The sequence below is a fragment of the Notothenia coriiceps genome, unplaced genomic scaffold (assembly GCF_000735185.1).
Source record: "Notothenia coriiceps isolate Sejong01 unplaced genomic scaffold, NC01 NC01_scaffold00024667, whole genome shotgun sequence".
NCBI classification, from domain to species: Eukaryota; Metazoa; Chordata; class Actinopteri; order Perciformes; family Nototheniidae; genus Notothenia; species Notothenia coriiceps.
In genome coordinates this window covers 534,444-546,838 of record NW_011357368.1, presented here as the reverse complement: position 1 = coordinate 546,838, position 12,395 = coordinate 534,444, and the positions used below count along the sequence as shown (strand labels likewise).

Below are 12,395 nucleotides of genomic sequence, written 5' to 3'. Positions count from 1 at the left end.
CGGTTCAGCGACGTGTAAATAGGGCGAATAAATGTACCGGTGTGTAAGAGTTGTTTTCATGCTGTATGAGGTTATAATTACTTTACGAAACACCTAAAATCTTTCACTAAAATAAACTAAATTTTTTATCAAGATAAACATACTAAATTACTGCGTTAGGCGAATTCTTTTTAATCGTGCAAAACATGACAAATCTTGATTGCCCATCCCCGTTGGCGCGTCCCTCTGATGAAGTTTAAATTCGCCAAAACTCCTTCCGAAACTAATGCTAAAACCTTTTTGAGCACGGGACCGAAAATTATTTCATCGTGTTGAAAAGTAAATAAACAGGTTGGGAACTTTTTCCGTAAGATATTAATAAGGAACGGGGAATTACGTTGTCCATTTTGGGAACCGTGTGAACTATTAAACCAGCGCAAAAACTGTAAACAAGGGAAAACCAGACCCTGTGACGCTATATGTCCCCCCTCCCAAAAAGACGGGGTACTGAGAGCGAAACAAAAAAGACAGCGAAGAAACAAAGAAACAAAAAAGGCAAATCTTTTTTTCGGTTTGCGTACATCCCAAAACCGAAAAGTCTGTGTTGACATATGCAAATTTATGCTTGCCCTGAGAAAACAAAACCGTCTACCCCCCGCAGGAATTGGGTTGCCCAAAAGTTTATTTCAACGGAACTTTGCGCCAAAAAAGTCAGAAAGACCCTAAAATTTTGTTTTGTTAACCAGGTGACCAAACCCTTTAACGTGGGTAAAGCTTTAGCCATTAAGTTGATCGGGTACATTTATAATTAAAATCTGCTCAGAACAAAAAAAAGTATATAGAATATACGGCCCCCGGGCGTCCAAACCAAAGACAAACCTAGAGGTCTAATTGTTGGTCGTAACATTCACTTTATTTGGTGCTTCCAACACGGCTACGGGGGTTAACCCCGGCCCCTTCCCGGAGCCGATTCTTTTTACGCCCAAAAACGGCCAAAAGTGGGGGTTAACCCAGACCCCCTTTGTTAACAAAAACCCTTGGTCCCGTAAAAGGCCCGGGATAACTGGAAAAACACCAAATTTTCCCCATAATCCAAGCAACCTCCCCCAAAAACGGAAACCCACAAACCTGCCGTTTTGGCTTTTTGGAAAAGACCTTTTTTACCCCCCTTTGTTACATTTGGGTTTGAAACAACCCAGACCACAGCGTGTGGTCTCCCCCCCCTCCAGCCACTGTAACCCAACACCTTACGTGGTGGGAAAATTCCCCCCCCCTTCGTTTAGGTCTGGCTAAAGTTGGGCCCTTAAGGACACCCCCCAGGATTAAAGAACGAAACGGACGTGAAAAAGCAAAATTTGTCTAAAAAAAGTAAAATATAAACGGACATACCAATGGGGTTCCCCGAAAAAAAACCCCTGGGCTAATTGTATTCGAAGGGGGAAACATGAGAAAATGCAAAAATAGGGCCGGACGAGTCCGATTTTAATTTTAGGGAATTGTCTCGGAATTCTCGGACTTTTCCCGTGGCAAAAAAGGGGCAAAGAACACCTTCATGCCGATCTAGATCCCTCCGCTTCGTTGAAGATATCCGCGTTCTTGTGACACGTAAATACTGCGCTTCCTATGTTTTGGTGCGGACTGCGTTCACACCAGCAATTAACCGCTCCAGAGTTCGCAAGCAAGCACTCCGGGACCACCTATTTTAGCGGACCAGAGTCTGGTTGTTTAGTTCACTTAAGAGGTCTCGGACTGTGTTCACACCGACCCAAATGAACCGCACCAAGCGGCTAAACGCACCAGGGTTCGATTCAACCGGACTATACAAGACAGGTGTGAACGCGCCCTTATTCAAAATTTAAAGTACACATAGTTACATTAAAATAGCTGTACTTTAGAAACATATCACATTTCTCCATTTAAGTTATCCGTCTATGTCAATCAATTACTGTATCTCAAGGAGAAATTCAACATAGTCAATATAAAACACATATTGCTATCAAATAACACTTTTCTATCAATATATCTATCTTTAACAAATATAACATATTATGGAGCTCACATAAATACACTGTCATTGTTAATAAACAAAAAAACACAAGGCAATGTGCCTGCAAGACTACACTCAGGTGAACAAAACATATTACCCGTGCGCAGCAGCTAACCTGCCTGCGAGCCTTCGCTCAGGTCACATTTACACACGGCGCGGCTGAAGCCCGCGAAAACGGCATCTATAGTTGCTGACAGTTTAGTATTTTTAAAATACCGTTACTATGTCAAACATGCTCAAAACTTTCTGATACACTCTCTTAAACATCTCTAACATTATATCTAATTTACACAAATTAAAATCGATCATTTTCATGATTTTTGAGCTGAAATCATCATAAATAGACTAAATCTGAATTCATTTTCTTGAATACAGACCGGACAGTTTTTATAGACAAGTAAACGTTTTACTTTTGCAAATTTAAAGTGCAAACATGAAAAATAACAATACAAAGTGGNGCAATTCAGTCATGGTGTCTCTTGCAAAATGCTCCCCTTATTCTTGGTGATGTTGTCACTCAGGTGAACAAAACAGATTACCCGTGCGCAGCAGCTAACCTGCCTGCGAGCCTTCGCTCAGGTCACATTTACACACGGCGCGGCTGAAGCCCGCGAAAACGGCGTCTATAGTTGCAGACAGTTCAGTATTTTTAAAATAACGTTACTATGTCAAACATGCTCAAACTTTCTGACACACTCTCTTAAACACCTCTAACATTATATCTCATTTACACAAGTTAAAATCGATCATTTTCATCATGTACTGACCTGTAGAAAACAGAAAATTGCAGGAGCAAGAATTAGAGACAGGATCCGATTGATCGTCTGGATTGCTTCTGAGGAGGGGGCGGAAGTGACCCAGGTATCAACGCTCACCTGCCAAAGGTTCCACCTTAGGCGCATTCACACCGCAGTACTTTTCCCACAAAGGTTCATGAGAACTTAGTTCATCAGAACTCTTTAGTTCTGATTAACTAAGTACAGATCGCGTTCACACCGGAATAAGTCCCTGGGGGTGGATTAGGCAAATGAAGCCGCTGACGTCACTTCTTCTTCTGCTTTGGGTTTACTGGCAGGCCGCAAACAACTTCACGGCGTATACTGCCGCCCAAAATCCCCGGCCGGAAGTCCCCGGTTGTTGGGGACTGGCTTCTGAAGCCTTCCGAGTAAATCGCCAGAACGCCGACACCTCCTCATCTCCACCGCTCCCATGTTTTATTTTGTGTTGCCATAAGTTAGTCTCTCTGCGTTTCTGCGCTGGGCTAATGCTAATGCTAATAAAATGGTGGCTTCACAACAATTTTTTTGAGTTTTACGGGGCGTGGTTTGCAATCGGCCCACCCAATCAGAAGTATAGCTCTTTTCTCACAAGAGAGCCGCATGAGAGTCCCTTCTCTCTAGCAGGGACGGGAAAGGGGGTAAAAAGGTTCTCATGAACTAATTTTAGTTCCGGCTCTTTTTGGTGTGAACGCGACATTTCGGAACTATATCGGAACTAAAGTGGGAAAAGTACTCCGTTGTGAACGCGGCTCTTGGCGCTACTTACTATTACTGTATCTCAAACAGTATAGATAAACCATAAAATGATATGAATGTCACCAAAAAATAAATACAGATAATGTTGAGCTTTTCAAAACAATAAATTCACTGTTTAGACAAAAATAAATAAAAGTAAATACACAAATAATTGTACAATTTTTGGGGTGTACCACACTTATAAAAGTTAACAGCATTTAATTAAACAAATGATATGATGATACTAAATGAAATTTGCGAGTGGAGGCGCTCTCCCCATTCAGCTGTGCATGTCGCGTGTGCGTTGGGTCAGCCCATGGGGTCAGCCATGGGTCAGCCGAGGTGAAGACATTTNAGATGGGACAAAAGACAGTTACAGTCAGCTACAAATCAGAAATCCATTCAGAGGAACGGCCCCCATTCAACCAGAGCTGACAACAACAAGCACTCTGAACCATCTGTATTTTTCACGCATATGAAAAATAAATGAATCATTTTGAATACTAAAGATAAAATTATGTAAGTTGTTACGGGTCCCAAAAGCTTGGTACCACCAGCCAACAATAAAGAAATCTGTATGGGGAAAACAGAAAAGTGCGAGCATGCATTGAAATAGACACAGGATCGGTTGATCATCTGGATTGCATTTCTTATTCAAAATTCAATAGTACACATACACGTTACATACAGAATAGCTTTTGGTACTTAACAAACAATATCACATTTCTGCTAATTTTAAGTTATCGATCTACTAATGTTCACGCGTAATTACTTGTATCTCAAGTTGAACATCATTCCCAATTAAACATGGTATCCACTCACTAGTAGGCTAGTTGTGACACAGGTTTATACTTTCTGAAAACCATTCTGTATAGATATCAACATGTGCAAATAGGCGAAGCAGAGTGTTCTACTATAATATATTAGTGCAACTTAACATAATACACTGTATAAAGGCAAATGTGCCAAGATCTGCACACTAGGGAATTACACTATACAAGCCTGGTTACTCAAGGATAATTTCAACAGTCAAATATAAACCACATAAAGCTAATCCAAATAGATCTTTCTATCAATATATATACCTTTAACAAATACTAACATATTATTTACAATTCACAATGGACATTGTGTAGCTGAACTGTTTAGTTTATAAAAGCATTCAATGAAAAAGCCATTAGTATTGGTATAGGGAGCTCACATTAAATACACGTCCAGTTAGGGGATGGTCCCGATCACCTTTTTTGCTCCCCGATCCGATTCCGGATATTTGATTTTGACCAATTTGGATCAGTTCAGTTTGTGACATTGATAAAAACAAAAAATAAAAGAATATAAAATACAAAGATACATCAGTAATAAAGAAAAGAAACAAATAATAAAAAAAAATAAGAACGTTAGCTTATTGCTACTATTAGACACTGCGCCCTGCCCACTCTGTTGCCAGATTTGAGAGAAATAAGCAACCAGGTCTATGAAAACAAGCCCCATAGAAGCAACACATACATGATGTTGTGTCATTTGAAACCAAAACTAAGGCCTCAGGATGACTTTAAGACTTGAACATGGTCATTTTTGTTTTGTAACATTGAAAAAAACAAAAACAAAGTATTTATAAAAAAAGAAAAGAAATCCCGATCCCCGATTTTTTTCTCCCGATTCCGATCTTTTGAAAATCACGTGATCGGCTCCAATCCCCGATCACGTGATCGGATCGGGACATCTCTACTGTCAGTGTTCATAAACAAAAAGGCATTGTGCCTGCAAGACTTCACTCAGGTAAACAAAACATATCATATAGCAGCTAACCTGCCTGCGAGCCTTTGCTCAGGTGACATTTAGACACGGCGCCGGTGCGGCTGAAGCCCGCGAAAACGGCATCTATAGTTGCCGACAGTTTACTATTTTTAAAGTACCGTTACTATGTCAAACATGCTCAAAACTTTCTGACACACTCTCTTAAACATCTCTAACATTATATCTCATTTACACAAGTTAACATCGATCATTTTCATCATGTACTGACCTGTAGAAAACAGAAAAGTGCAGCATCATGAAATAGACAGGACACGGTTGATCATCACTCTGGATTGCTTCTGAGGAGGGGGCGGAACTGTCCCCCCTAGGATAACCCAGGTGTCATCGCTCACCTGCCAAAGGTTCCACCTTGGCGCTACTTACTGTTTCTCAAACAGTAGGCCTACAGATAAACCATAAAATGATATGAATGTCACCAAAAATAAATACAGATAATCTTGGGCTTTTCAAAACAATAAATTCACGGTTTAGCAACAATAAATAAAAGTAAACACACAAATAATTGTACCATTTTGTGTACACAAAATGATGTTTAATTTGTTTGAAATATGTCCATATAATTTGTGGGATGTACCCCTATTTAGATGTCAATCATGTGTTTACTGCTTTAAATATTGTATTAATGTTACTGATGTAAAGACATCAAGTGTGATAACACTTCTGTTCGTAAGAAATTATGACAAGTGTGAGTTACTATGTTGAGTTTGAAATATATGTTGTTGAAGAGTTTTTTCTGTGTATTGCTCAAGTCTTAACTGTAAATATGACCAGCAGAATGTAACTAACTAATAGGTTAATTTCTTCTTACTTAAAAACTATTTGGAAGCACTTTATTTTTTATTGTTTCAGCTTTTTATCCACCACATTTTGGTTTTAGTTACCAGTTTTAGTTTGCAGATCAGGACTTTTAATACAAAACATGAATCATCACACACATTTAGTGCGAATGCTGTGCAACAGGGTCCATGTTGTATTTAATTGCAAATGACAACATTTTCCCTTTTTTCTAGACTACTATAGACCTACACTAGATGAGAGCTCTTGACGTGCGTATATTTTCTGCCAATCACAACGCCGTGGGCGGGACTAAAAATTAAACAGCGGAAGATTCAAATCGAAGATGGCGGCTGAAAATGATCCTCACAACAATCACAAACTGAGCCGAAGGTACAAACTTTTCGTGTAGTAGGTCTTACAATCAACATCTAACCTCACATCGTGAAGTGTGAGTTCTTGCCTTGATAAGTGCAGATGCATTATCTTTGTTGTGAACTATTAAGTAGTCGAGTAAGTTAGTATCAGACGTGTTAGCGTTAGCCAGCTTAGCTTACCTAGCAACAGCCGGTGCTTTCATTAACGAACATTCACAATCGGGTTTATGCAAGGTGCGTTTACACATACAAGGAATTTTCTTTGGTGTATGGTGGTGCAAACACAAACAACATATGAAAAGTAGTTGTAACAGAAGGTCAATAAAATATAACGATTATAAAAAGAAAATATGTTAACAAAACTATTTTCGCATTCAAACACCAAATATAAATACACAAGAGACTAAAATACCGTACAACTATGAATATATGACAAACTGCACTTTGAAGAATCAAGGCTGTGCAGATATTTAGAGTGAGGTAGGGATGTATAGAAATGTGCAAAAATATTGTCAGGGGGATGAACATGGCTCACAGTATACAAAAAGAAAGAGATGCGTATGTTCGTATGCATGTTTGTTTACGTTACATGTCATCCCTTCTGTTTTAACAGCTGCATTTTAGAGCCCATTTATTTTAGCCCAAAAGGTTTACTAACCCAAACCGTTGAGCCTTTAAAATGAGCCCCAACCAGTGGTGTAAAGTAACTAAGTAGATTTAATCAAGTGCTGTACAAAATGTAATGTACAACACTCTAAGTCTAAGGCATAAATAATAATAATCAAAAAATATGATATCAGGGCTTCCCACACATAGACTATACTTGGGCGGGCCGCCCAGGTATATTAACGGCCGCCCAAGTATATTTCGCGACCCATTTAGGTTTTGTTTTTTTATTAACTTGTGAACAATGATCCCTCGCTCCCTTGCTCTGATCTCGCCTCCTTCTGGCCTGTTAAGTGGCCTGCCTCACACAGGGTGACTGGCTGTCCACATGATGTGGCCTGCCGACATGGCCACTGTCATACAGATCATAAATCAAAGCCCTTGATTGGTCTCTGTGTGTCATTCAAGCTCGGGATAACCTCAGCTCAGGTGAGGTAAAGGACTCTCTGAGTATTTAGATAGTTAACTTAGTCTAAGTTCTCAGTGGGTCTCAAACGGTGTGGTCACCATTTATTNTCCTCCCTGCTCCTCTTTGAGGCAGCAGCAAAGACTAGTTTTAGCTCTCAACAAGTTTTAAAAGTGTATCTTACCTTTTTTCACCTAGTTAACTTTTTATTTATTTATTCATGCATATTTTACTTTTATATTACATTACATTTCATTTAGCTGACGCTTTTATCCAAAGCGACTTACAATTACCAATTACATGGACATTCTCCCTGGAGTAACTAAGGGCTAAGTGCCTTACTCAAGGGCACACTAGTGGTGGTGTTCCTGGCGGGATTTGAACTCNTTTATTTATTTATGCATATTTTATCCAAAGCGACTTATAATGACCGATTACATGGACATTCTCCCTGCCCTTGAGTAAGGCACTTAGCCCTTAGTTACTCCAGGGAGAATGTCCATGTAATCGGTCATTATAAGTCGCTTTGGATAAAATATGCATAAATAAATAAAAAGTTAACTAGGTGAAAAAAGGTAAGATACACTTTTAAAACTTGTTGAGAGAAAACTAGTCTTTGCTGCTGCCTCAAAGAGGAGCAGGGGGAGAGAGACAGGAGAGGCTGATTCAGGAGCACAGACACACTCACAACTATAAATGAACCAAAAATAAATTAATAAACAAGTTTCAGTGTTTTTTTCATATTGGAAATGGTATGTTATTGGTTATGGCCATGATTTTATGATTATTGAAATGTATACAGTTCTGTTTAATATAGGTGTTTCTATAGATCTAGTCTCTTTATTTTCCCCTCAAAATGCACCGGATTGATGCATTTAACTCCAAAATAAAATAAAAAATCTTACCGGGGGGGGGAAAGGCCCCCGGACCCCCCTGGAGGATTTGAGGTCGACCCCCACTTAAATTTAATGGATAGGTTCCTAAATACATTTATAAATACATTTTTTTTTAAAATAGTAAACCATTTCCATATGGTCATGTGTGGGTAGTAGATTTAAACTATAGGGCTATCATTATGGCCTGTACCTGTTCACTCTGCCATCGCGTGAAGGGTCTGCTAACAAGCGACCAGCATAAAGGTTAATGTTAATGTTGTTGCACGTCACCTCAACTCCCCCAAGTATATTTCAGATCTGTGGGAAACACTGGTATATATTATTCTGAAATGGACTGATGCATAATGGGTACATTAACTTTTGGTACTTTAAGTATATTTTAATGCTAATACTTTTCTACTTTTACTTAAATAACATTTTGAATGCAGGACTTTTAGTTGTAACAGAGTATTCCTACACTCTGGTACTGATACTTTTACAATATCTGAGTACTCCTTCCACCTCTGGTCCAAACCCACCCTCTCTGTTTGTCTTCAACAGGGGAACAAAATGCACCATGTTTATCAGCCAGGTCAAGCCAAGCACAAGCCAGTCTGTGATCTTTAACCCGGACTTCTTTGTGGAGAGGCTGAGGCACGAGCATCCACAGGCCTTCGCGGATTTGGTGCTTAGCAATATCACCCGACTCATAGACCTTCCAGGGGAAGAGTTTGCACAACTCACCGGAGAGTCAGAGGCCAAGCTGCCGTCTGCCTCTGGCTTTCTGCGCTCCTTCAACTTCCTGAAGCGAAAAGGTTAGGACACGGTTGTGTTTACACTCTTTGAAATGCAGTTTTAGACTGATATAGTATGTGTGCAATAGCATTGACAAATGGTAAACAACCAACAAAATAAGTGCTGTTTGTTTATCCACAGACCTGTTTAAAGTCATTAAATAACATTTCAGACATACAGTGTTTTTATAGTCCTCCAGAGCTGAAATGATTTGTCCATTAATCCATTAAGCAGTCAATTTATAATTCATCTGTTTATCATTATTGTTTGTTGAAGTAGTTTTTAGCTAAGAAAATACCACTTATTTTCCTGAACCTTAAAATATGGGTTAGCCTGAGATTATTCATTGTTGGTTCCATTTAATGGATGACAATGTTACAATTTATTAAATGATTCTTATAAGTGATTGTAGGTAATAAATACAACATATACAAACTATACAATCAGTCTTACTGTGTTTCTGATGACTTTCAGACAAAGGAATTGTTTTTGGTGCACCACTAACTGAAGAAGGAATAGCACAGATCTATCAACTCATTGAATACCTGAGTAAAAGTGAGTATTACTCCATACATACTTACATGATGTCATGTTTAGCACACATCCAAAGCCAATATGATGAGTGATATCTTGAATACAGTTTGCATGTGTCACATTGTCACTCCAGGGGGAGACAAATCTGAAGACATGACAGTATTTGTGTCAGATAATTCACCTGTAATATTGACCTGATTTACAAATCTCTTGATATACCGAGTTTAATTGCTTTATTCTGTGTCCCTGTTCAGACCTGGCATTACCATTAATGTTAGGAAAATCCATTCACAAGTAGACAGCGCTACGTACTCGTATGAATGGATCCATTAGACTTGGAGATTCGATAACCCACATTACTACTTTAAAATGACCACTTTATTCTAGCAGTGTGTATATCAATGCATCTTGTGAAACATTGAAGGACCACAATCTCAACTGTGTGTGTGTTTGATGTGTGTTTGCTACCCATCAAGAGAAAATAACTTCTAAAATGATGGAAAAGTCTGTGCTGCAGATTGAATCCACAACCATTATTGTCCTCTTCACTTGTGTTTCATGCTGGTTACCTATCATGCTGGTTACCTAGCACACAAGGAGCCTAGAGACAGGTTACATCAGGGGTCGGCAACCCCTGGCACGCGTGCCAGCATTGGCACGCAGCACCGTAACCAGTGGCACACTAGGAGTAAGTGGAATAAGTGTGCAAAATATTTAAATTGTATTTTCGGATCCTGAACGAGACCGCCGCCAGAGCGCGTCTCCCCGTTACCTGCAGAAGGAAGCCATGCACGCAACGCAGCCCCGCTCTCTTTAACTCCAGGTGACTTTCTGCCGCTTTCCTCCGTGGTGCAGTGCTGATCGTTTCACCACGGAGGAAAGCACTTCACTAATTGCAGTACCCATAAGGAGCTGTACAAATGCCGCAGTTTTTGCGTGGCTGTGTATTTAGTTGAAAGCCCAGTGGCGATCTGCTCATCTCTCATCGAAATAATATGCTACAAAGGGGCGGACTGGCCATCTGTGTGTTGAACTTTCCTGTCGGCTCCCAGACCGTAGTCGAGGAGGGCAGAAGCAACAAGCTTCAGGTTCAATAACCCACTTTAGCTTAAATGACTGGAGAGAGGCGAGCACTTCTTGGGAGGCCGTTGCATTTATTTAGCTGTTCTTCTGTTTCACAAAATACATCACAGACCTCTGTTTTTCTGCTTCTTCGTTTCACTTCCAGAAACATACACACGTTCCCTCACTGTCGCTCTACCATCCACAGACACACATGCACAAGCCACACCCCTCTCTCTCTCTCTCTCTCTCTCTCTCTCTCTCTAAAGGGACTAAAGGGACGCCAGGCCGAGGCGTTTTATCCCCCGCCCTCCTGCTGATTCAGTTGAACGAGCCGGTCAAGCGCTCCTCAACCCCCCCCCCCCCCCCCACCCAGCGTTGATAATTCCTCGATCGTGACACGCCGATAAAATTTGTGTCTTTTTTAATATGGCACTTCAGTATCAAAATAGGAGGTGCTGGCTCGGCTGCCTTAGAGTTATTTGATAATAAGAAAAGATTTCCTACTTACTCTAATTGTAGTTATCGTAGGTGGGCAGAGGACTTATTTGCTAGTCGGAGGGTAGTTGGATGGAAGATGAGGCTGGAGATGCAGAAGCCATTAAAGGTGGAGGTGACTGAAGCATGGTAATTAGTATGATAGATAGGTAGTCGAAACTTCTTCCCCCGCTGGGGCCCGTGTGGGAGGGGTGTTGATTAGGGGAATGGAGAGAGAGGTGGGATGTTGATCTGTGAGTGGAGAAGGGGTATGTTGAAGTGGGACTGAGGGGGAATGTTGATGTAGAGGGCATGAGTGGGTGTGTGTAGTGTAGAGGACGGGGGTGTTAGGTGTTGGAATGGAGGGGCAACTGTTGATGTGGGGATGGCGAGAGGGGCAATGTTGTGTGGGCATGAAGAGAGGCTGTTGATGTAGAGGTGAGAGCGGGATTGGGATGTGCGGATGAGAGCGGGTGTTTGCTGTAGGGGTCCGAGAGAGGGGAAGATGTTGGTTGAGATGGGGGGACATTCTGCAGCATACCCTATTACAGGTCCCCTAGGTAGGGGTATAAAGATGTTGATGTGGGATTGGAGAGGGGACTGTTACTGTAGGGGAGAAGTAGTAGGGGTAAGGGTGATAGGTGTGGAAATGAGGGGACTAGGAGTGATTCGTGTGGTAGGGTAATGGAGAGTCGCGATAGAGGTGTACTTTTATGATGTGCGCCGGGATTGGAGGGGAGAGGATCGATGTTGAACTTGTGGCGGGTAGCGAGCATCGGTAAAAAACGGGGGCTGTTATAGAGGCTGAGAAATGGAGGAATGGGAGGAAGGTTGAAAGTCAGTGTTTCTCTGTGTTGGTGAGCGGACGGGGATGTGTGTGAGTGGGTACCGGGTTGTGGATTGTTGACTCGCATTGCAATAGGGATGGAGCGAGGGGCAGTGTCGCAGGTAGGAGAAAAGCATGTGGGAGAGAAATGTTGGTGAGCGGTCCTGAGGGAATCGCAGGCGGTGTTGTTTGTTGGGGAGATCTGCTCTAGGAAACGTGGGGGATGTTGATATGGGTTGTAGAGC

General features: G+C 41.1%; 1 protein-coding gene across 1 annotated transcript in view; it reads left to right on the top strand.

The window, feature by feature from the left end:
• Nucleotides 1-6,454: 6,454 nt before the first annotated feature.
• Nucleotides 6,455-12,395, top strand: part of arhgap19 (Rho GTPase activating protein 19) — an 11,480-nt gene continuing 5,539 nt past the window's right edge. Inside the window, exons 1-3 of the mRNA XM_010782374.1 lie at nt 6,455-6,525; nt 9,018-9,271; nt 9,726-9,806. Coding sequence (XP_010780676.1) covers nt 6,479-6,525; nt 9,018-9,271; nt 9,726-9,806 — 382 coding nt within the window. The 5' untranslated portion in view covers nt 6,455-6,478. The remainder of the gene's footprint in view (nt 6,526-9,017; nt 9,272-9,725; nt 9,807-12,395) is intronic.